This window comes from Pelophylax lessonae, assembly GCF_965119305.1.
Source record: "Pelophylax lessonae genome assembly, chromosome: 6".
Classification (NCBI taxonomy): domain Eukaryota; kingdom Metazoa; phylum Chordata; class Amphibia; order Anura; family Ranidae; genus Pelophylax; species Pelophylax lessonae.
The window spans coordinates 76683438-76708923 of record NC_138773.1 but is presented as its reverse complement, the minus strand read 5'-3'; the positions used below and the strand labels follow the sequence as shown (position 1 = coordinate 76708923).

General features: G+C 45.3%; 1 protein-coding gene across 1 annotated transcript in view; it reads right to left on the bottom strand.

Moving 5' to 3' along the window:
- LOC309557678 (lysosomal dipeptide transporter MFSD1-like) overlaps positions 1 to 25486 on the bottom strand; it is a 77130-nt gene that overhangs the window by 29000 nt on the left and 22644 nt on the right. The window contains exons 4-5 of the mRNA XM_082260463.1: positions 11974 to 12029; positions 5293 to 5436 (exon numbers count right to left, since the gene is read on the bottom strand). Coding sequence (XP_082116589.1) covers positions 5293 to 5436; positions 11974 to 12029 — 200 coding nt within the window. The remainder of the gene's footprint in view (positions 1 to 5292; positions 5437 to 11973; positions 12030 to 25486) is intronic.

Here is a 25486-nt window from a genome sequence, read left to right as displayed (position 1 = left end):
TCAGTGCATCCACCAGCGCCTTCTCGTGCGCAGCTACAGGAGTGAGGGAATCATCCTCACTATCTGAGAACTTGTGCGTGGTTGCAGACCCAGCAGAGTGACCCACATCCGCGGTGGCCGAATCAGATTTAGGATCTGAGGAGAGAGATGAGGCAGGGGAAGGCGGGGGGTGCTTTTTACTAGCCCGCCGCCAAAAAGCCACCTCCACCCGGGACACAAAAGATGAGGAGGGGCCCCCACCGTGGAAATCGGCGCCCATAGGGCTCCACTGTCATGGCTGCCGCTATTTTCAGTGGCAAACCACCGCTGGACTGCAAACATGGCCGCCATGCATTGAGCACACAGGCAACAGCAAAATGGCAGCCCCTGCATTGCACCACGAGGCTCCCAGGAGGGATCCTTAGGCCTCAGAAAGCGGGACAGGCAAGAAGGGGGGCCCCTGGCATGAACCCCTACCAGGTACAGCCCCCCCCTACAGCCAATCTCCTGGTCACGGTCGGCGCACCCCTCCCCCCCCCCATCGCCAGCACAGCAGAGGTTGAAGGGGTGGGGGGTCAACCTGTCAGTGCTCAGACCATATGCCGCACACTGCATCAAATTGGTCTGCATGGCTGTCGTCCATGAAGGAAGCCTCTTCTAAAGATGATGCACAAGAAAGCCTGCAAACAGTTTGTTGAAGACAAGCAGACTAGGGACATGGATTACTGGAACCATGTCCTGTGGTCTGATGAGACCAAGATAAACTTGTTTGGTTCAGATGGTGTCAAGCGTGTGTGGCGGCAACCAGGTAAGGAGTACAAAGACAAGTGTGTCTTGCCAACAGTCAAGCATGTTGGTGGGAGTGTCATGGTCTGGGGCTGCACGAGTGCTGCCGGCACTGGGGAGCTACAGTTTATTGAGGGAACCATGAATGCCAACATGTACTGTGACATATTGAAGCGGAGCACGATCCCCTCCCTTCTGAGACTGGGCCTCCGGGCAGTATTCCAACATGATACGACGCAAACACACCTCCAAGATGACCAATGCCTTGTTAAAGAAGCTCAGGGTAAAGGTTATGAACTGGCCAAGCATGTCTCCAGACCTAAACCTTATTGAGCATCTGTGGGGTGTCTTCAAACAGGAGGTGGAGGCGCACAAGGTCTCTAATATCCACCAGCTCTGTGATGTCGTCAGGAGTGGAAGAGGACTCCGGTGGCAACCTGTGAAGCTCTGGTGAACTTTATGCCCAAGAGTGCTGGAAAATAATGGTGGCCACACAAAAGATAGTCACTTTGGGCCCAATTTGGACATTTTCAGGTAGCGGTGTATTTGCTTTTGTTGCCAGCGGTTTAAACTTTAATGGCTATGTGTTGAGTTATTCTGAGGGGACAGCAAATTTACACTGTTATACAAGCTGTACACTCACTACTTTACATTGTGGCAAAGTGTCATTTATTCAGTGTTGTCACATGAAAAGATATAATAAAATATTTACAAAAATGTGAGGGGTGTACTCACTTTTGTGAGCTACTATATATATATATATATATATATATATATATATATATATATATATATATTTTTTAAGACAGTTTGACCAGAGCAATATAATGTTACCATAGTAACATTGTACTACTCTAGAGAAGTGATCAGGGTTTGATCTTATTTTTTTATATATATTGTGACTGCTTATAGCGTTGATTTTCATTGCTATAAGCAACCATTTTAATTAATTCAATATGTTTTGTTGATTAGCAGTGATTGGTCAGAGCTAATCACATGGTACAGATGGGCTGTGATTGGCCCTGTCTGTACAGTATAGAGAGGGCTGGTTGGGGGGATATGGAGTTAATTAGGAAGACCACATCCCGCATTATAGAAACAAAGAGGGAAAACCCCCAATGGGACTTTTTAGGTCTTAAATCATGGGTGTCCAACCTTTTGGCTTCTCTGGGGCACATTGAGTATAGAGAAATTTTCCCGGGCCGCATATAAAAATATACTATAGTTAAGGTATATACATAATAAAACGCCGTTGCACCCTTCCCGCGCCACCCTCCCCCCCCACACTAATTTAACACAACTAGAGGATGATCACATGAAATGGAATCAGTATACAGAGGTTTACTTCACACTCTAACCACCATGACCATGTCAGTGATTTGAAGTGGTCATGGTGGGAGGAGTCAGGAACACTGCATATGCTGGGATATGTGTTGTTATGTGCTGGGGGATAGTTGCCCCTCTAGCACCTATGACTTAGGCAGCCATAAAATGGCATGTCCTTATTCATACATGTATGAACAAGGACGTGACATATTATGATAAAACACAACTAGTTATTAAAAAACATATTGCAACAATTTACACACGCTAATGCACATACCTTTTCTACTTATTTTGCAGACTGCTGGCGGTTACTACTGGTGGGTAATGCTGGCGGTTACGGCTGACGGGTCCTTCTAGCGGTTACTGCTGGTGGGTAATGCTGGACCCACAGGCCATGGCCCACCCAGCAGGACCAACAGGCCATGGCCAGCAGGACCAAAAGGCCATGGCCAACAGGACCAACAGGCCATGGCCAGCAGGACCAACAGGCCATGGCCAGCAGGACCAAAAGGCCATGGCCAGTAGGACCAAAAGGCCATGGCCAGCAGGACCAAAAGGCCATGGCCAGCAGGACCAAAAGGCCATGGCTAACTGCCAGCAGGACCCACAGGCCATGGCTAACTGCCAGCAGGACCCACAGGCCATGGCCAGCAGGACCCACAGGCCATGGCCAGCCGGACCAACAGGCCATGGCCAGCAGGACCAACAGGCCATGGCCAGCAGGACCAACAGGCCATGGCCAGCAGGACTAAAAGGCCATGGCCACCAGGACCCACAGGCCATGGCCAGCTCCCAGCTGGACCCACAGACCATAGCCAGCTCCCAGCAGGACCCACAAGCAGTGGCCAGTAGGACCCGCAGGCAGTGGCCAGCAGGACCCACAGGCCATGGCCATCAGGACCCACAGGCCATGGCCATCAGGACCCACAGGCCATGGCCAGCAGGCCCACAGGCAATGGCCTGCATAGCAGGACCCACAGGCAGTGGCCAGTAGGACCCGTAGGCAGTGGCTAGTAGTGCCCGCAGGCAGTGGCCAGCTCCCAGCAGGACCCACAGGCAGTGGCCAGTAAGACCCGCAGGCAGTGGCCAGTAGTACCCACAGGCAGTGGTCAGCTCCCTGCAGAACCCACAGGCAGTGGCCAGTAGGACCCACAGGCAGTGGCCAGTAGTACCCGCAGGCAGTGGTCAGCTCCCAGCAGAACCCACAGGCAGTGGCCAGTAGGACCCGCAGGCAGTGGCCAGTAGTACCCGCAGGCAGTGGCCAGCTCCCAGCAGAACCCGCAGGCAGTGGCCATCAGGACCCGCAGGCAGTGGTCATCAGGACCTGGAGGCAGTGGCCATCAGGACCCGCAGGCAGTGGCCATCAGGACCCGCAGGCAGTGGCCATCAGGACCCGCAGGCTGTGGCCATCAGGACCCGCAGGCCGTGGCCATCAGGAACCGCAGGCTATGGCCAGCAGCAGACAACCAGACAGTATTGAAGGCTATTTCCTATTTTAAGGTTACTGGATGGGCAGGGCATGGGGGCAGGGTAAATGGGGTATATTGGGGGGATGGAATGTAGGGGTTAGGTGGGGGTGTCAGGGTCTCTCACCTCAGTAATGCTGATTGCAGCTCCTTGCACGGCCTCCTGGAGGGTGATGACATCTTCCTCTGCCTGCCTCCAGTCCAAAGACTCCGGGAGTTTTATAAGTAAGCTGTTCGCTGTTCTCATCTGTTTCACTGCTGCAGCCATCCAGACATACATGACCCGTCCCGTCGCGCCCCGCCTCTGCTCGCCTCAAGACTCCGTCTCCGGAAGTTGTAGTTTCCTGCTTCCTGCTGCTCAGTTCTCTCCATCCACCGCCACCAAGAACTTGAGCACTGTCCAAACTACAACTCCCAGGATGCAGTGCGGCAGGAACTCAGCCAATCGGCGGCCGTGGCAGCCGATTTCCTCAAAAAAAAAAAATGTCAACAGACAGCGGCTGTGAGAGCGGCTGTTTTGAATAAATGTTAGCGGGCGGGAGACTGGAATTCTGCGGTGGGCCGCATTGCCGGCGGCTCCGAGCCGCAGGTTGGACATGCCTGTCTTAAATAGTAGTTCAAATGCTAATAGAAGCAATGAGGTGATAATCTTTATGTAAAAATTTGAATTTTATTTTACAAAGGTATAAAAGAGGAAAATGGGGAATACAAAAGATGACATAAATATACAAGACAACATGTGGGTGGCTAGCCCTAAAATGACCTCATCATATAAGTATATAGGTACAAAAGCAAGGAAACATATGATAATAATGGTTGGGTGTATGGCTGTATTCATTATTATATGTTTTCTTGCTTTTGTACCTATATACTTATATGATAAGGTCATTTTAGGGCTAGCCACCCACATGTTGTCTTTTTATATTTATGTCATCTTTTGTATTCCCCATTTTCCTCTTTTATACCTTTGTAAAACAAAATTCAAGTTTCTACATAAAGATTATCACCTCATTGCTTCTATTAGAATATTAGCATTTGAACTACTATTTAAGACCTAAAAAGTCCCATTGGGGGTTTTCCCTCTTTCTGTCTGTACAGTATGATCACTTTGGCCAATCACAGCAAGCGACACAATTGTATACAATAGATGGCATGAAAGGAAGCCATCCATTGTTTATTACGGTTATGTGATCTGCTGTTACAGCAGGCACATGGTGCCGATTGTGGTACCTGGACTCAGCCATTGACAGTTTACACCGCCACGCCTTTGAGGATGTCCTATGATGTCCACTCAGGAGGAATGTCCCCCCCCAGCCATCAATCTGCTAAAGGCCGGAAGGGAAGGTGGCAAATAAGACAGCTTCCACCTGCATACTCCCTAAGGAGGTAGCATAGATCAGGTTCTAATTTTATGGATTTGAAGTGGTGGTAAATGTAGGGTGTACTCGCATTTCCATATGACAAATCTGTATTTCTGTTTATTTAGATCATGGAAATGAATATACTGTGTCAATTTTATGTGTCATTTGTTTGAAGAGGTCACATCTGTAGGCACTATTTGAATGAAGTCAACATTTTCCATGGGGAGTATTACTTTCACAGGAGTGTAAATGTGCTCCCATTTTGCACCAGCAAATAAACAGGAAATATCACCAAAGCATATTTCTTTATTTTGCATTTAAAAAAGGACAATACCAGATGTGTATGGCCTTGGGAGACATTTATAGCACCTTACCTAACAGTGATCCATTCCCGGAGCCAAACAACATGCGTCCAGATAACATCAGAGGCATCAAGTAGGGGGTTCCTTTAAAGTGTGATCCCAGCGCAAAAATGGCAGAGCCCAGTACAATGAGGAAGGAAAATAGGAAGAGCCCGACTAGAAAAAAGTCAAAAGCACACATTTTAAAAATGCTTTATTTCTTTGACAACCCTACACATTCCAGTTAGTATAAGAAGTATAAAATCTGATTCCTAAATTCTCTCATTCATTTTTTTTTTTGTATGGTCTTCTGTATTCAGTCAGTCATTCAATACGCCTATTCAGAGTGAGGGCTCAGCAGATTTTAGAACTCTCCCAGGCATTCATTCTTAGAAGAACAAAAGATTTAAAGCCAAACTCCAAGCATACAGCTACACTAGGTCCATAAAAGACATGGCTGAATGAGTCTGGGGTGGAGAAACTTGACTGGCCAGCACAGAGTCCTGACCTCAACCCAATAGAACATCATTGGGATGGATTAGAACTGAGACTGCAAGCAAGGCCTTCTTGCCCACATCAGTGCCTGATCTCACAAATGTGCCTCTGGAAGAATGGTCAAACATTCCCATAGACACACTCCTAAACCTTGTGGACAGCCTTCCCAGAAGAGTTGAAGCTGTTATAGCTGCAAAGGATGGGCCAATTCAATATTAAACCCTACGGACTATACAGCCACTAAGACACCGCTTTGGAGAACATCGCCGAGCAATTCAGGCCGGTAAAGACGACCACAGTGTACCTCCACACTTCACAAAACACCACAATAAATCTAGACTTCCTGAAGATGCACAACGTACTGCGAAATGCATTGTGGTCTAAGCCTGAATTCCTGATCCCACGACGGCATAGCCTGTCGACGGTGGAACGCACGATGGAACGCACGCCGGACACCGCTACGCTAACGGTCAATGGGAAGCCCTGAAGCGATTCTGTCGTTTAGACAAACCCAGTGGCTTTCATATAGCAACCATGAGCCTTCTTATCTGTGCTTGGAGAGCACCTTCTCATGTAAGCACTCATTTTTATCTTATTTTTTTTCCTTTTAAATAAAATGGTATCCCACTATTTTGGCTTCCTGTCTCCTATACTCCCTATATTGAGAAACATATTTAGAGATCCTTTATTGGAGTCTGCTGCTGGAGAGAGTAAGCGATGCATTAACCCTTTGAAGCCCTAAGTGAGCCCCAAGTGCATGATCCATTAATATCCATTGAGGAAGGAGGAAAAGGAGTGACTTTACCTTTATATACCCTAAGCCTGGAGGGTCTGTGTGACCCACTTACCTCTGGTGAGCATTTAAATATTAGCACCTTGCTCACAGGATCACGTGCTGGGAACACCTGATATTTTATCCACTCCTGAAGAATTTATTTATTCACCTTTGGAATCGCTATATGGACTGAAATGTCACTGGAGGGACACCTTGCACATTAGAAAATCACTTTAATAGTGATTCACTGCTCAATGTCACCTTTTAGATACTAGTATATGATCACCAGTGTCATTAGTATTTCACTTATAATTTTTAACCAGTCCATGATTTAGCACTTTAATTTGATAACTGCACTGGATATTGCACATTCATTTGTTTTTATTGTGTCTAATCTGTATTTATATCTACATATTAGAAACAAGTGATACCATAGGCATCAACCCCCGGAGGGTTTTTAGGCAGCAGAGAGTGAAAAGTCATATAAATGGAGTAAGAGTCAAAAGATTCTAAAAGATAATTCTTTATTTAACCAAAAATACCAAAATAGCAAAAAAATGAATAGGTAAAATGTTAAAAACAACCCCGTCAAGGGTAAGTATATTATGAGCTCCGGTTACAAAGATGACAATGGTAACAGCATTAATCGCACAATGAAAATCACAATGTCATGGAAGAAAGACAACCCCAACACGTTTCGACCTAATGCAGGTCTTCTTCAGGGGGACTGTGATATCTAGAGGGAACATATCATGATTTACAGTATATTCACATAACATAATAATAATGATGATCATATGACTGTGCAACATATTTTACCAGAAAGGCGCGATTAGCACGAACCCAGAGATCAAATCATGTGGTTGAAACATCCTCATCAACCAAAGAGGTGTACTTTTCCCTACCACAAATGGCAGGACAGGCGCAGAAGTCTACAGGGAGTCACCAAAAATATCCGCCAAAAAGGGGCACAGACACCTAATTGGGGAATCATAATGTAACTATATTTGCACAATAGCAAATTATAAATCAATGTAGGCTGCAGTGATGAGGAGAGAGAGCGACGGGCAGAGCTCACAGACAGAAAAGGAAAAAGTGAGAAAAGATGATAGAGGTGAGTGAAGTGAGACAAAAAGAAGAAAGAATGGATGGGCAACAAAGCAAAAAGAGAAAACTGACAAAAACGAAAAGAAGTGGGAAAAAAGAAAGGGGGGAGAGGGAAAGTGGGGGGTATAGAAGGGGAAGAAAAGAAAAAGAAGAAGAAGAAAGACAGCAAGAGAAGAAGGGAGGGATTGACAGGCATGGGTGGAGACAAAGGAGGAGAGAAAGAATAGAAACATGGCTGAAATAGAGTAACCATACCCGTGAGAAAACCATACCCTCGTCACTTCCGGTGCACCTACAGAGGGCATGGATTTATCACGCTAGTTACACTTGCGGCGGTTACATTAAAACAGCTCCTCTGCAACATGGCTCATCTCCGCTCCTTCCCCTGTCACTTCCCTGATCTCGGGTAATAAATATAAAAGCGGATCACGGAGCCGCGATCGCCGTCATTTACATCTCATACACCCGCCACCGCTTTTATATTTATTAGCCGAGATCAGGCAAGTCACAGGGATAGGAGAAGAGATGACTGATGTTGCAGCCGAACTGTTTTAATGTTACCGCCGCAAGTATAATATTACACACAGTGCCGTGATAATTTCCTACCCTCCGAGCATGCGCACTTGCCAAATTCTTTCCTGTTCAATTACGTATCCGGGGCTCTGAGCATGCGCACTGCTGCGCTGCTCTGCTGTTTGAGACAGGAAGTGACGAGGGTATGGAAATCTAACGAGGTATGGAATTCTAACGTTACACCGGATCTCCGTGCCCCCGCTCCCGCCTGTGCGCATGCGTGGCCCTCTGCCGCGCCTGTGCACTGTATGGGCGGGTTGCCGTGGAGATGGCAGATGCCGCGGGAGGCTTTTGCCTCCTCTTCTGGAATGCTGAGGGAGTCATCGCACGTTTGGAGGCACACACCTGCGGGGGATCTACAATCAACATACAGGTATTTAAGGATCACTCCCGTAGGGGCATACACATCTTCCTATTTGAAACACTGTACCAAAAGTAGGCTCGATCCGGCTGCAGGTTAGGTGAGTGCAAGGGGCCTCTCTTTTACACATCAATAGCTCTGTTCATCACTCCGTACCACCTTTTTCTCCCCCTTGTTTTCTTCATTATATCCTTATTCATTCCCATCCCCTCTGTGTCCTTTCCCATGCTCTATTGTCTCTTGTTCCAGCTTACTCTATTTCACCCATGTTTCTATTCTTTCTCTCCTCCTTTGTCTCCACCCATGCCTGTCAATCCCTCCCTTCTCTTGCTGTCTTTCTTCTTATTATTTTTCTTTTTTTTCTTTTCTTCCCCTTCTATACCCCCCACTTTCCCTCTCCCCCTTTCTTTTTTCCCACTTCTTTTCCTTTTTGTCAGTTTTCTCTTTTTGCTTTGTTGCCCATTGATTCTTTCTTCTTTTTGCCTCACTTCACTCACCTCTATCATCTTTTCTCACTTTTCTGTCTGTCAGCTCTGCCCGTCGCTCTCTCTCCTCATCACTGCAGCCTACATTGATTTATAATTTGCTATTGTGCAAATATAGTTACATTATGATTCCCCAATTAGGTGTCTGTGCCCCTTCTTGGCGGATATTTTTGGTGACTCCCTGTAGACTTCTGCACCTGTCCTGCCATTTGTGGTAGGGAAAAGTACACCTCTTTGGTTCATGAGGATGTTTCAACCACATGATTTGATCTCTGGGTTCCAGCTAACCGCGCCTTTCTGGTAAAATATGTTGCACAGTCATATGATCATTATTATTATGTTATGAGAATATACTGTAAATCATGATATGTTCCCTCTAGATATAAGTCTCCCTGAAGAAGACCTGCATTAGGTCGAAACGCGTTGGTGTTGTCTTTCTTCCATGACATTGTGATTTTCATTGTGCGATTAATGCTGTTACCATTGTCATCTTTGTAACCGGAGCTCATAATATACTTACCCTTGACGGGGGTTGTTTTTAACATTTTACCTATTCATTTTTTTGCTATTTTGGTATTTTTGGTTAAATAAAGAATTATCTTTTAGAATCTTTTGACTCTTACTCCATTTATGTGACTTTTCACTCTCTGCTGCCTAAAAACCCTCTGGGGGTTGATGCCTATGGTATCACTTGTTTCTAGTAGTATTACTGGGTGAGCAGCCTCTCCATTCCTAGTGTTGTATCTCTACATATATCTACATATTAAGCACTGTTCACAGCACAGCCACTTTATCACTAATATTTATCACTTTTCATAATATTTTATGTGTATATTGTGATTAATTTTAGTTCATTTACAGTTGCACTATATGAGTTATTGAGCTCTTCATCTATTGTATGCGCTATTTTCAACACATTTTATCAGCACCCTCACATTTGTTACTTACCTATTTTTAACTGTTTAAAAACTTTTAAAACCCCAGGGCAGCAGATAAACAATCCTAAAGTATTCCACCTCACCCACAACTGAGCGCCTTCATATATATTTTTACTTGTTCACAATAAATCTAGTGCTGGCCTAAAAGTATGGGTCATAGAGTCCATTCCCCCCACCTTTTCTGAAGCAGAGAGGTTCGTGCGTTTATGTCGCAGAGAAACCTACTGGATTTATGCCCTTGATGTTTTGTCACCTGGGGGCATAAATGAGGAATTGGAAATTAATACGCTATTATAGAATATCTTTTTGGGTCTCTTTGAATATTATTTTGCGCTGTATGTGCGTTTTTTTTTGTTCTCATTTTTATTGTGATATTTAGTCCTTTTTTAACTATTTCTAAACAATGTCCTGAGGGTGCATACTCTTTGAACTGTGTCTTCATACACATTGTTTGTGTACAGTATATACGTGTATGTATATATTTATATATGTGTGTGTATATATATATATATATATATATATATATATATATATATATATATTTTTTTTTTTTTTTCTTGTATATATTTTTATACATTTTTAAAATATTTTTAACATGGTAATGTAGTATTCACATGTGCGATAATTGTGCAATGGTTACCAGCTTTCAGGGGTATGCACATGCTGGTATCAATTTCCTATCCATTTATCTTCTGCCTGAATGCACCTGTCCCATGTAATAACGATTTCAGTTGCCTATATAAATGTCCTTTTACCTCCAGCGGGTGGAGGTCTGACGAAGGAGCTGAGCTCCGAAACATGTAACCGCCCACCACCCGCTCTATTGGACACCGGCCGCTGCGTCCACACCCTGCCTTCAGGAAATCTCATGCCGACTCAGCTGAGACACAGACGAAAGGACGCATCTACAGGAAGCGGATCACCGGATGTCCTCATTGCAACTACTCAGCACAGCGGATAGGAAGACTCCTGACATGTCTTTGCTATGCCCATGTCACATTTACTAAATGTGAGTGCTTTTACACTTTTAACTTAATAAATACTCAGAGCCTACTGCACTTAGAGGCGCCTTGTCTTATCTTAACCCTACGGACTAAGACTGGGATGCCATTAACATTCATGTGCATGTAAAGGCAGGTGTCCCGGTACTTTTGACAACATAGTGCATGGGTGTCCAACCTTTTGGCTTCTCTGGGCCACATTGAGTGTAGAGAAATTTTCTTGGGCCGCCGCATATAAAATATATACTAAAGTTAAGGTATATAAGTAATAAAATGCCGCCGCGCCCTTCCCGCGTGGCCGCACCCCCCGCACTAATTTAACACAACTAGAGGGTGATCAAATGAAATGGAATCAGTATACGGAGGTTTACTTCTTCTAAAAGATATTAAAGGAACACTCTAACCACCATGACCACTTCAGTAATTTGAAGTGGTCATTGTGGTAGGAGTCAGAAACACTGCACATGCTCACATCCCCTCCCTCCGAGGCAGCCTCTGCCTACCGTGCCACCGACCCGACTTCCTTCCTCCCCAGCAAAAAAAAAATTGTCAGGGGGCAGTGGGCCGCATTGCCTGGGGTTCCGGGCCGCATGTGGCCCACGGGCCGCAGGTTGGACATGCCTGACATAGTGTATATACACTTGAATTATCTATACAGGTGCGGATTTACTTGTAAGTGTTTGTATTCTGTCCGTTCCATTTGTAGCTTTACATAGCCACACTCCAGCCAGGTTGGCCAGTGGAGTAACACAGCTAGGTCTGTGATTGGAAAGTTAAAGTGCTGCCGCTGACTAAAAAGCGGATGGATCAGCAATTTCCACCTGTCGGCACATTTGCATGCAGCACACCTGATTGGCTCTCAGTGCTTCCCCCAGCTATTGCACATGTGTATGTATATACAACTATATTATCACCATAACTGATGTTTAAATCTACAGAAGAATCCATATAAACCCATAATAAATGCTTTAGAACTCACATCTGTTCCCCTTCTTGTCGATGAGGAATCCCGCCATCATCACAACCAACGCATTGCTGAGAAATAAGAGAAAAAAAAACTAAAAGCTGAAATACGGAACTTTGTGAACAGTTTTATACAGTGCATCCAGAAAACTATTCACAGCACTTCACTTTCTCCCATTTTGTCATGTTACAGCTTGTTTTCAAAATGGAATAAATTCATTATTTTCCTCAAAATTCTACAAACAATACCCCATAATAACAACGTGAAAGAAGTTGGTTTGTAATCTTAAAAGTGGCTGCCGGTGTATATTGGGCGCAGGGACGCATGGAGCTTAATGGGGATTTTTTTTTTTTTTTACATCACCTGAGGCCAGAGGCTCTAATAGGGCAATGCAAAGGGTGGAGCCGGGGCACAGAGCAGTGCGTCCCGACTCCACCCATTGTGTGACAATAGCGAATGAAAATTTGCTATTGCCACACCGATCCTCCTCCTGGCCATTCAGGAAGCGCGTCTGATACACGCTTCCTGATTGGCCACAAGGCAAACCACTTGCCATTGGCCGAGGAGGAGGCGGGACCGGAAGTACTTGTGGAGACGCGTCGGGGGACAGAGTGAGGAAAAGCTGCTGCCGCCGGGTCTGTAGAGAAGCCGCCGCCAGGTAAGTGCATTGGTCTCGGGGAGGGGAAGCCCACACTGCATTGAGGGAGTCACGCTGTGGCGTTCTGTAATGATTGGGGACAATGCTGTGGCACTCTGCAATGATTGGGGACAATGCTGTGGCGCTCAGCAATGATTGGGAACAATGCTGTGGCGCTCTGCATTGATTAGGGACAATGCTGTGGCGCTCTGCATTGATTGGGGACAATGCTGTGGAGCTCTGCATTGATTGAGGACAATGCTGTGGCGCTCTGCATTGATTGGGGACAATGCTGTGGCGCTCTGCAATGATTGGGGACAATGCTGTGGCGCTTTGCAATGATTGTGGACAATGCTGTGGCGCTCTGCATTGATTGGAGACAATGCTGTGGCGCTCTGCAGTGATTGGGGACAATGCTGTGCCGGTGTGCATTGATTGGGGACAATGCTGTGGCGCTCTGGAATGATTGGGGACAATGCTGTGGCGCTCTGCATTGATTGGGGGCACGCTGTGGCGCTCTGCATTGATTGGGGGGCACGCTGTGGCACTCTGCATTGATTGGGGGCACGCTGTGGCACTCTGCATTGATTGGGGGGCACGATGTGGCATTCTGCATTGATTGGGGGGAATGCTGTGGAACTCTGCATTGATTGGGGGGCATGCTGTGGCACTCTGCATTGATTGGGGGCAATGCTGTGGCACTCTGCATTGATTGGGGGCATGCTGTGGCACTCTGCATTGATTGGGGGCAATGCTGTGGTATTCTGCATTGATGGGGCATGCTGTGGCACTCTGCATTGATTGGGGGCATGCTGGTCACTAATTTTTCTGTTTGCGCCCCCCCCCCCCCCAATTTTGAGCACCAGCCGCCACTGTTTGCAAATTTATAAAAAAAAAAAAATCACATGTACATAAGTATTCACAGCCTTTGCTCCAATACTTGAAGCACCTTTGGCACCAATTACAGCCTCAAGTCTTTTTGAGTATGATGCTACAAGCTTGGTCCACCTTTTTTGGGCAGTTTCTCCCATTCTTCTTTGCAGGACCTCTCAAGCTCCATCAGGTTGGATGGGGAGTGTCGACGCACAGCCATTTTCAGATATCTTCAGAGATGTTCAATCGGGTTCAAGTCTGGGCTCTGCCTGGGCCACTCAAGGACATTCACTGAGTTATCCTGTAGCCACTCCCTTGCTATGTTAGCGGTGTGCTTAGGTTCGCTATGGAGCAGGTTTTTACCAAACATGTCTCTGTAAATGTACTGCATTCATCTTTCCTTTGATCCTGACTAGTCTCCCAGTTTCTGCCCCTGAAAAACATCACCACAGCATGATGCTGCCACCACCATGCTGCACTGTGGGGATGAGATTGGCCAGGTGAGGAGCGGTGCCTGGTTTCCTCCATACATGATGCTTACCATTCAGGCCAAAGAGTTCAATCTTTGTTTCATCAGAGCAGAGAATTTTGTTTCTCATGGTCTAACTCTAAGATTCCTTCAGGTGCCTTTTGGAAAAGTGCAGGCAGGCTGTCAGACCTGTATGGTGGAGTGGCCAGATGGAAGCCACTCCTCAGTAAAAGCACATGATTGGTGGAGTGTTGCAGAGATGGTTGTTCTTCTGGAAGGTTCTCCTCTCTCCACAGAGAAACACTGGAGCTCTGTCAGAGTGACCATCGGGTTCTTGGTCACCCGCTCAGAATCCGAGATATCAGAGGAGGCAGGGGTAGGTGACCGAGGCCAGCCCCCCATGCGGCCTTCACACCAGGCCCCAGCCTCAGGTAGGCCCAAAACAGTCGCCCATGCGGGAGGGGGGTAAGTAGGGGGGTCACAACAGGACAGAGGGGAACCCAGGAGTGTGAGGGTCCAACCATCCCAGAGAGAGGGCCCACGTCCACCTCAAAATCCACCAGGGAAGGGGGGGGGGGGGACGTTTACTCACCATACTAGGAACACAGGCAGCCCCATCTCGTGACAGGACCCCACGCCACCAGAGCAGGGGGCTGTTGGCCAAATAGGAACGCTGCGACATAAGCCTAGACCCTGTCATGCGTGTCCTGGCGAGACGTTTAACTCGCGGGGCCAGTCCCCGTCCAGTGGGACTATGTCGCGGCCGACCGAGCGCGGAGCTAAGGCCTGAACGCGCTCGCTGGCCAGACTGGGGTGACCACTGGCTATGGGGGTCAAGTCTGTCGCCCAGCCTGCATAATTGCTTGAAGATCTCACAAGGAAAACATTCCAGAGAACAAAAGACTAGCTAAAAAAAATTCTACATAAACAAATTACTTCCATGCCAGGACTAGAGATCCCAGCAAGGAACTAGGTCCTTACTCCTGACTAGGCAGATTAAAACTGACATCCTATGCAGAAAGAGAGAGGGTGTACTGCCCATAGGCGTAGCTGGAACTTTTTTCTGCCTAGTGTCCTACTCCTGTAGGGGGCAGTATAACCATACTGATATGGATCAGAGAGAACTGCGTCCGTCAATGAACGATAGAGAAATAATGAATTTAATTTTGGAATAAGGTTGTACCATAACAAAATGTGGAAAAAGTGAAGCAATGTGAATACTTATCAGATGCACTGTTTTTTTTTGTGAACAAGATATTACAAATAGCTCAGAGTAAAAATGTAGGTTGCAGTCTTCTGGATATTGCGCTGTCTAGTGTGATTCAGTCTTACCCCTTATATCCTTCAATTACCATTCACATGTATGCAAAGGACACCATATTGTGCAAGAGGTGGCCTCCTGCTACTCCCAGTGCAGGTACATTACTGACAATTGCCCCAAATGCTTCAATGTCCCTGAACCAACATGATACAAACTATCAGATAAGTCGGCTTCATGGACGTGGATTTAGGGCAGTGGTGTCCAAACTTTTTTCAAAGAGGGCCAGACTTGATGAAGTAAACATGCGTGAGGGCCGACCATTTTGCCTGACATTTATAATTAAATACAATCATCAGCGCAGTGCCCACGAATGCAGCCTCGCCAGCGCAGTGCCCATAATTGCAGCCTCGCCAGCGCAGTGCCCATAATTGCAGCCTCGCCAGCGCAGTGCCCATAATTGCAGCCTCGCCAGTGCCATCGACAGTATCTGAATCACTTTTAAAAAAGTCCAGGAAGCAGCGCTGAGAGGTAGAAGGGGGCGGGCGGGGCAGAGGAGAAGGAAGGACGCGCTGTCAACGGAAGTCCCGACACCTATGATAGACGTCGGCATAGGAGGCGGGACTTCCGATGACAGCGTGTCCTTCCTTCTCCTCGGCGCCGCCCCCCCCACTTCTACCTCTCGCCGCTGCTTCCTGGACTTTTTTCTTTTTACATCGGCGTATAACGCTGATGTAAGGAGGAAAAAGTGCGTGTTATACCCTGATAAATAGTGGTATATATATATATATATATATATATATATATATATATATATGAAATAAAAAGCATCAGTGCTTTATGGATAAAATCACACTTACTTAGGCAGTAGAAGAGATGACTGCAAATAAAGAAAGAAAAAAGAGGGCGCACCAGCCTAGCGCATTATCCTCAGCGGACTTTTTAACCACCGCCGCAAGTACATATACCTCGGCGGTCAGCCCCTCACAGGCAAAGTGACGTATCGGTACGTCACTAGCCTGTGAGGCTCTGGGGAGCGAGCGCGCGCCGCCGGAGGCGCGCTCCCGCGCGGTCACGGACCCCCCCGCTCGTGTGAGCGGCGGACCCGATGTCCGCCGCTCACTCACGATCGTCCGTGACAACGGGAGAAAGGCAGGCGGCTAGTGTAAACAAGCCGCCTCTCATTCTCCCCTGTGTAGAAACAGTGATCATACGGTTCTACTATGTAGGACCGTTGATCATTGTTCCTACACTTCAAGCCACAGCCAATCACAGTTAGAATCACGCCCCTAGGGACACACACAGCCCCTCCCTCTCAAATAAAGTTAACCCCTTCACTACCAGTGTATTTTTACAGTAACAGTGCATATATATATATAGCACTGATTACTGCAGTAATGTCACTGGTAACCCCAAAAGTGTAAAAAATGTCAGTCAAGGGTCCGATCTGTCCGCCGCAATGTCGCAGTACCGCAAAAAAATCGCAGATCGCCGCCATTACGCGTTAAAAAAAACAACAACAAAAATGACAAAAATCTTTCCCTTTGTTAGTATAACTTTTGCGCAAACCAATCAAAATACGCTTTTTGCGATTTTTTTTACCAAACATATGTAGCATAAAACAAATTGTCCGAAAATGTTAAAAAATTTTGATTTTTACATATTTTTTTGTTGGGAATTTCATATAAAAAAATGTGAAAAATATTGTTATTTTTGCAAAATTGACGCTCTTTTTTTGTTTATAGCGCATGATCAAAAAAATCGCACAGGTGATCAAATACCACCAAAAGAAAGCTCTGTTTGTGGGAAAAAAAGGACGTCAAATTAGTTTAGGTACAGCGTCGCACGACCACGCAATTGTCCGTTAAAGTCATGCAGTGCCGAATCGCAAAATACCCCCTGGTCAGGAAGGGGGAAAAATCCTCCGGGGCTTAAGTGGTTAATGTCATAAAATTTTTAAATCAGCTACTCACAAACATTCGTGATATTCCAGCATTTCAATTCAATATAGCAGTCTCTTTACAAAAGGAGGGCTGACGCGTTTCGAGGCCGTGTCTCTTCCTCAGAGCCTAAAGGCAATTTCTATTAATAAAACACTTAAAAGGCTTTACCTAAAATCAGTAAAAATAATAAATTATTTTAAAATATTCTAAAATTAATTTAAAATATTAACACACTGGATATACTTAACAGAGTCTTTATATCCCAAGGGATTGAACATTGATTTAGATATCAAATTGTTTTATTAGTATTATTAGTAATTATTAATATAGAATACTGGCATTTTCTAATTTTATATGATGTCTGGAGTTCTTTTATGTAGAATTATAATATTTTAAATTAATTTTAGAATATTTTAAAATAATTTATTATTTATACTGATTTTAGGTAAAGCCTTTTAAGTGTTTTATTAATAGACATTTTTTGGATAGGTGTTTATCATATTAGATTATTTAATTAATTATGATTGGTAGTAATTTTTCTGTCATTTCTCCTGTCATTGGAGAAATATATTTATTAAGTTTTTTCCTGCATTGCCAACATTATTATGGGAGAATTATATTTATTAAGATTTTTCCTGCATTGCCAACAATATCATTGTGACTGATTGATATGCCCTTATTTTGGGGTATTTGTATGTATATGTTTGGAGGTGAGACTATAACCTCATATATTTTAATTTCCAATATTTTTTATTAAAGTTTTGCAAAAAGTAAACAAAGTGTACAACAGTGCAATTACCTCATATATTTTATATATGGTATATATTGTTTGATTTTATTTGTACAATGACAGGCATTGACCAATGCATGGTTACCTTTAAGTGTATCTATGTATATTAAGTCGTGGTATGTTTAGGGCTATTTTCCGTTCTCTCTGTCTCTCTAATGATAATAGAACTAGCCACGCCTCTTGCATGCTTTGTTGTGTGCGGGGACAGGCGGATGTGCTTTGTTTCTTGAGGAGATGACATAATGTTTGGGCGGAAGTCTTGAATGGATACCTGGGCGCTGAGGGCGGAAATGTTTGCAGTTTCCGTTTCCGGTAATACGGAGAAGGGATTACTGCGCCTGCGCCAGAAGGGGTATAAACATTGGCTGACCGCGCCGCACACTCACGCTCTCAGTGGAAGTCTGTAATGACGAAACGCGTCGGGCGTGAGTGCGTGGTCGCCATAGTTACGTCAGACGCCACGCCAAGCCACGCTACAAGTTCCGGTCGCTACTGTACCAAGCATCCCGGGCAGCAGCGGTGGATCTACAGCGTGTTATATGCGTTTGTTATGCCTGCATTACATGCACCTCTGTAAGTAGGTTTTGGATGGGAGTGGGGCACAGTGTTTTTTATCTTTATGTCATCCAATAAACTGTACGGAGTTTATTCCCCGCTCTATTTCTATGTGTTCCATGACACGGCACTTGTGAGTGGAATGTATATGGAGGTTGGATTAAGATTGGAACCGCAGTGCAGCTGACTTGATGCCCATGGAAAGAGGATCTTTCTGAGAGTTACATACGTGTACTTTGCAGCAGTCCGGTGAGTGCCCAGTTTGATGGGGAGCACGTCTTGGTGGTGGTGATTCAAGGAGAGTTGTTTGGGAATCCTTCACACCCTCCCTCCCACAAGTTATATATCCAGACTGGACTGTGATTATTCTTGAGTTGGGACTTTCATGTGTTTGCAAGCGGTCCTTTTACATTGGTCCATTTTATTTATAAGCTTTTATTGTTGATACGCTTAATATAGCGCTGCTAGTGTTTTAGATTTATTCATCTATTAGAGTGATTCTATTGCACCTTCTTGTTTACACAGCCATTAATGTCTAAACAGCTGGCAACAAAAGTGAGTACACCTCTTAGTGAAAATGTCCAAATTGGGCCCAAAGTGTCAATATTTTGTGTTATTTTCCAGCACTGCCTTAACCCTTTGGGGCATGGAGTTAACCAGAGTTTCATAGGTTGCCACTGGAGTCCTCTTCCACTCCTCCATGATGCAATCACGGAGCTGGTGGATGTTAGAGACCGTGCGCTCCTCCACTTTCCATTTGACGACGCCCCACAGATGCTAATCAGGGTTTAGGTCTGGAAACATGCTTGGTCAGTCCATCACCTTTACCCTCAGCTTCTTTAGCAAGATAGTGGTCGTCTTGGAGTTGTGTTTGGGGTCGTTATGTTGGAAATACTGCCCTGTGGCCCAGTCTCCAAAGGGAGGGGATCATGCTCTGCCTCTCTATGGTGGCGACTTTTTTTGGCCAGGCAGTGTATATATAATTTTTTTTAAACTTTCTGCTATAAAACATGTCCAATAAATAAAAACATATATACATATATATACCAGAGGCGTAACTAGAACCTTCAGGGCCCCGGTGCAAGAAACCATGAAGGGCCCCCTGGACCCCTGGCCGGGGCCCTTCCCTTCAAGCCTGGGGCTCTTCACACTGATCCTGGGGCCCTTTACTCTTGCTGCAGGGCCCTTTATTACGGTCCCGCAACGGGACCCTTTCACAAGTTCTACAGTGGGCCCACTTCCTGCCATCTTGGGGCCTCTCCACGGTGGTGGAATGCCGGGGCCCGGTCGCAAGTGTGACCTTTGCGATCCTGGAAGTTCACCCACTGGTGTCAGTAAGTTTTATTTTTTGGGATTTTAATTGTATTATTTTTTATCATTTTATTTTATTTTTTTACAATGTCACTGACTATGACTCTGTCCATTCAGAAAAGGAAGGAGCTGGTAAATTACATATTTACCGACCCCTTCCTGGTTCTCTATTGTGACATATCCCTGCAGCAGCCGGCAGGAGAGGGGAGGGAACACGGTGGGGGTTAAGGGGGGGGGGGCGAACTAGGGGAGCACACAGGGGCCCAGAGACAGCAGAACACAAGTGAACTGGATAGGAGGGGTGGTGGGGGCAGCATACAGAGGAACCAATCTCCTCCTTTTTCCTCCTGCAGCTACAGGAGGAAAAAGGAGGACAGTGATTTCTCTACATGCTGCCCCCGCTGCCCCTCCTATCCAGGTGTACAGGGGAGCCGCACAGGCCCCCTGGAGCATGGGGCCCGGTTGCAATTGCAACCCCTGCAACCCCTATAGTTACGCCCCTGATATATACATATATATATATATATATATATATATATATATATATATATATATATATATCTTCAATATATATATATTCTGCTACATGTTTATGATATTGATTGGTTTACGCGAATGTTATAGGTTCTACAAACTATGGTATATATTTATGGAATTTTTTTTTTTTATACTAGTAATGGCGGCGCTCAGCGGGACTGGGATATTGCGGTGGACAATTGGACATTGACACTTTTGAGGGAACCAATAACACTAATATAGTGATCAGTGCTAAAAATATGTACTGACACTGTATTAATAACACCAGCTAGGTATGGAGTTTAACATCTTGGGTGATCAAAGCCAGTGTTTTTGTGACGCGTGTGCTGCTTTAACTAGGGGAAGAGATGGATTTTACACGAAATCCATCCCTTCACCCCTGTTAGAATGGAGATATGCTTTGTTTACATAGGCAGACCTCCATTCTGTGTGATTTACCAATGATTGGCAGGTGCATCCAGTGTCCAGTGGCGCGTGCACAGCTTCAACTTTTCTGGGAAGGCTGTCCACAAGGTTTAGGAGTGTGTCTATGGGAATGTTTGACCATTCTTCCCACAGCACATTTGTGAGGTCAGGCATTAATGTTGGACCAGAACGCCTGCCCCGAGGCCTCCACTCAACTCATCCCAAAGGTGTTCTATCTAGTTGAGGTCAGGACTCTGTGCAGGCCAGTCAAGTTCCTCCACCCCAAACTCGCTCATTCAGGTCTTTATGGACCTTGCTTTGTGCACTGGTCCAAATCATTTGGTGGGGGGGATTATGGTGTGGGTTTTTTTTTCAGAGGTTGGGCTTGGACTCTTAGTTCCAGTAAAGGGGATACTTAAGGCATCAGCATACCAAGACATTTTGGACAATTTAATGCTCCCAACTTTGTGGGAGCAGTTTAGGGATGGTCCCTTCCTGTTCCAACATGACTGCGCACCAGTGCACAAAGCAAGGTCCATAGAGACATGGATGAGTGAGTTTAGGGTGGAGGAACTTGACTGGCCTGCACAAAGTCCTGAGCTTGAATACCTTTGGGATGAATTAGAGCGGAGACTGCGAGCCAGGCCTTCTCGTCCAAAATCAGTGCCTGACCACACAAATGCGCTTCTGGAAGAATGGTCAAACATTCCCATAGACACACTCCTAAACCTTGTGGACAGCCTTCCCAGAAGAGTTAAAGCGGTTATAGCTGCAAAAGGTGGGCCAACGACAAAGACTGGGATGCCATTAAAGTTCATGTGCGTGTAAAGGCAGACATCCCAATACTTTTGATAATATAATGAATATATGATCCTGGGGTGGGCCACCCTGTAGCAGTAAATCTGCTTTAGGGCGGTCCAGAAGTGGTTAAACTGTAGAAAGCTACCCTGCAGTAGCACCCTATAGGTCCCTGCTGCTCCCCAACAGCTCCCTTCAAAATGAATGCTCCAATCAACAACACAAAGAATGAGAAGTGTTAGTATCATGCAGAGGGAATGTAAGATCACTGGAAACTGAGACTGCTCTGTGTGAGAGCAACAGTCCAATCTCATTCACACTGCCAGCACTGGGTAGATTCTAACAGATTTAAAGCTTAACTCCAACTTATCTTATTCCCACACTTGTTGCAAGACCACTTGTGTGTTAAAGCTAATTACTCAATTCCACGGAAATGTAGATCTCCACATTATATCCATTTGAAGCTGCAGCAACTATCTTGAGCCTGCCTTCATTTAATGTCTGAATTCCATCAATTCCCAGCTTAAAGTCCATGCTGCCCTTGACCACTTCTTCTATCACCTATTGGCTTTCTCTGTCAACCGTTTTATTTCTTAGCATTACATGAAAGAAAACATGCCCAAAAAACATTTAGAGGTGCATGCTCAAGCAACTAAACATCAGACTGCACAGCTAAAGGCTTCAGCATCCAGTCGCCAGCAGGGAGGAGCATGCACATCTAGCAGGTTTTCCAGGCATTGAGCCTGAGGTAGGTCTGCCATTGTTACCAGTTACCTCTCCAGCCCATGTGAGCTGTGCCCCCGGGTGTGAGAACTGAGTCAATAACAATTCTGCAATGCTTGTTTGGTTGTTTTATTGTGTAGCACCCTTGTTTTAATGCAAGGTTGCTGTTAAATTTAGTTGTTGGGCCTTAACTAGCCTGGCTGTCATTTTACTGTGGTTAATTGAACTTCCCCTCTTAATCTGGTTTGACTGCGTTTCTCCCTTCCGTCAGTAGGTGGCACTGTTGCCTCTGACATTAGTGTGAGAAGTACAGTTAAACAAACTGTTAATGTCCATGTCTCTCTCAGCCAATTACAGTGTCACTACGGCATTCTGGGAGATCTTATTTAAGAGGGGGGAGGTCCAATAATCGGTCTCTTCCCGCCCGGACCCCCTTGGGGGAGGGTGTGTATTGCTGTGCTGCTGCTGGCTAGGCCTGAAGTCTGAGGCCTGGTCACATGCCTGGGATTCTGCTGAGGAGAGCCAGCGACCCACATGGGAAAGATCATCCACAGACATCCAGCAACCTGTGTGAGTAACCTGCCTGTTTCTTATGGAGGACAGCTGTCCAGACAGTACAGACCACAAAAAGGGATTGAATCTGGTGGAGAGAAGTTGCCTCCCAGATCGATCTGAAGTTTTATGGATACCTAATGATTCTCAAGGTCTGTTATCCTGTACCACTGTCTGAGTACCTGTCTTTTGCAATGGGAGTCTGCCTAATAGACTGTTCTTAAAGGGTGTCCTGGACCCTACCCCTCTCTCCCTCAGTTTATTTTTGACCTGTTGAGAAGAAATAAACTATCCTGTTCCTTCAGCATAAAAGTGACTGGCGCCTATCATTTATTTTACCTGCATCACTACCCACCATGCCTGACAATCCACACCCACAGGAGGTATGTAGCCCCTCTCTGCCTCTGAAGGTCATCACTAGGCCCTAGGGGGTTCTGGGGGTCCGCTACAATTGTATTTTAGAGATGGGAGAAGGGAATGAGTGGGATACTCCTTTGGCTCAACTAAGTACACTTTTAGGACTCTTAACAAAAATGCTTGTTAGGGCTGTCTTGACGCCAGCCGAAGCTAGCCAACGCTTTCTGATGCTTTGAATATACTACAAGCTGTGCTGGAACCTCAACTTGAATTCAGAAGATCCAGGACTGTAGAATACTTGGCTTTTAACACTGCCTTGCTCAAAAGTCATTGAAAAGCTCCCTCCAGCCTTGCGCTAGATTGAGGTAGCTCTTGTAAATTCCTGTGCTGCTGCAACTCTTAACTGATGCACTACACACTTTGCACTGACTCTTCAGGGCCCAAACTACAGGCGCCCCCTTTACACTTCAGGGTCCTCAACCTAGGTACCCCCTCTAATACTTCAGGGTCCTCTGACCAGGCACCCCTTTACAGCTATCTGACACTTGGATCCCAGAACCTTCTCCGCAGTGGTCCCCACTGACACTAGGCAGACCCCCAGGAGCAATCCACAGTACTCACGACCTGTGTAGGCTTTCCTGGGACTGGACCCCTCTCTCTCCGCTGGTTCTCAGCACACCGGATCCCTTCAGCTCAACTCAACACCCTCTGGATTCTCAGGCAGCATCCAGAGACATCCGCTTCCTCAGACAGGAGGAGAGACAGCCGTTCTCTCCCTCCTGGGACTCTGCTCCCGCCAAAGACGCTGAGTCATGCACTCCCCTCAAACTTATACCCACTCCCAGAATCCTTTGCGGCAGAATCTGCCTTCTGGGGTAGTTACAAGCCTGAATGTGTCCCTGATTGGGTTTCTTCCACTGCCCTATGAGAAGCCTCCCACAGAGTCAGTGGGGAGACTCCCCTCTCAGCAGACACACCTGGAAGCCATGACACCCTGACCAAAAGAAATCATTGCCCTGCTGTTAAGCAGACAAGGCCTACTATGCATATACCTAGCACCTACCTGTAGGGTGCTACACACATATAATAGGATACCAGGGATGTGTTCTTTTCTATAACACTCTAAAAAGAAGATTCAATGCAGGGTGCTGTGAAGTTTACAGGAGCCTTCAGCCCTTTCCACTAAACTGAGCAATGACCTGCACCAGCAAACCGACCCAGAGGTTGCGTCACTGGGTCTTAAAAAAGTATTTATTGAAAACAGAATTATCTGATTTGATTATTTGCACCTTTAATCAGAAGATACTTTATGCTTAAGTTACAGTTTTAAGTACGACTATATTCTAAAAAAAAAAAAAAAAAAAAAAAACAACATTGTTTCCTTGTTATGTAGTCTGACTGCATAAGAATTAAAAGCAAGACTTCAACTGGGCTTTAACCACTGTACCCCGGAGGATTTTCCTGCTTAACGTCCATGCCACTTGGCACTGCGTGACTTTAACTGACAATTGCGCGGTCATGCAACCCTGTACCCAAACGAAATTTACATCTTTTTTTTTCCACAAACAGAGCTTCCTTTTGGTGGTATTTGATCACCTCTGCGCTTTTAATTTTTTGCGATATTAATAAGAAAAGAGCAAAAATTTTGCAAAAAATTTACTTTTTCTACTTTGACAGTTAAAAAATATCCAATATATTCAATTTTTGTCATATATTTAGGCCAAAATGTATTTAGCTACATGTCTTTGACAAAAAAATGAGCGTATTTTTAACCGCTTTAAGACCGGAAGATTTTACCCCATTCCTGACCAGGCTATATTTTGCAATTCAGCACTGTGTTACTTTAACAGACAATGCGACGTTGTACCCAAATTCAATTTATGTCCTTTTTTTCCCCACAAATAGAGCTTTCTTTTGGTGGTATTTGATCACCTGTGCGATTTTTAATTTTTGAAAAAAAAGAGCGACAATTTTGAAAAAAAAAACAATATTTTTTACATTCTGATATATAACATTCCCCAAAAAAATTTAAAAATCAAACTTTTTTAATATTTTAGGCCAATTTGTTTTCTGCTACATATTTTTGGTAAAAAAAAAATCACAATAAGCGTATTTTGATTGGTTTTTGCGCAAAAGTTATCGCGTTTACTAACTACGGGAAAGATTTGTCATTTTTATTGTTTATTTTTTTTACTAGTAATGGCGGCGATCTGTGATTTTTTTTTGCGGGACTGCAACATTGCGACGGACAGATCGGATCCCTAACTGATATTTTTGACACTTTTGGGGGTACCAGTGACATTACTACAGTAATCAGTGC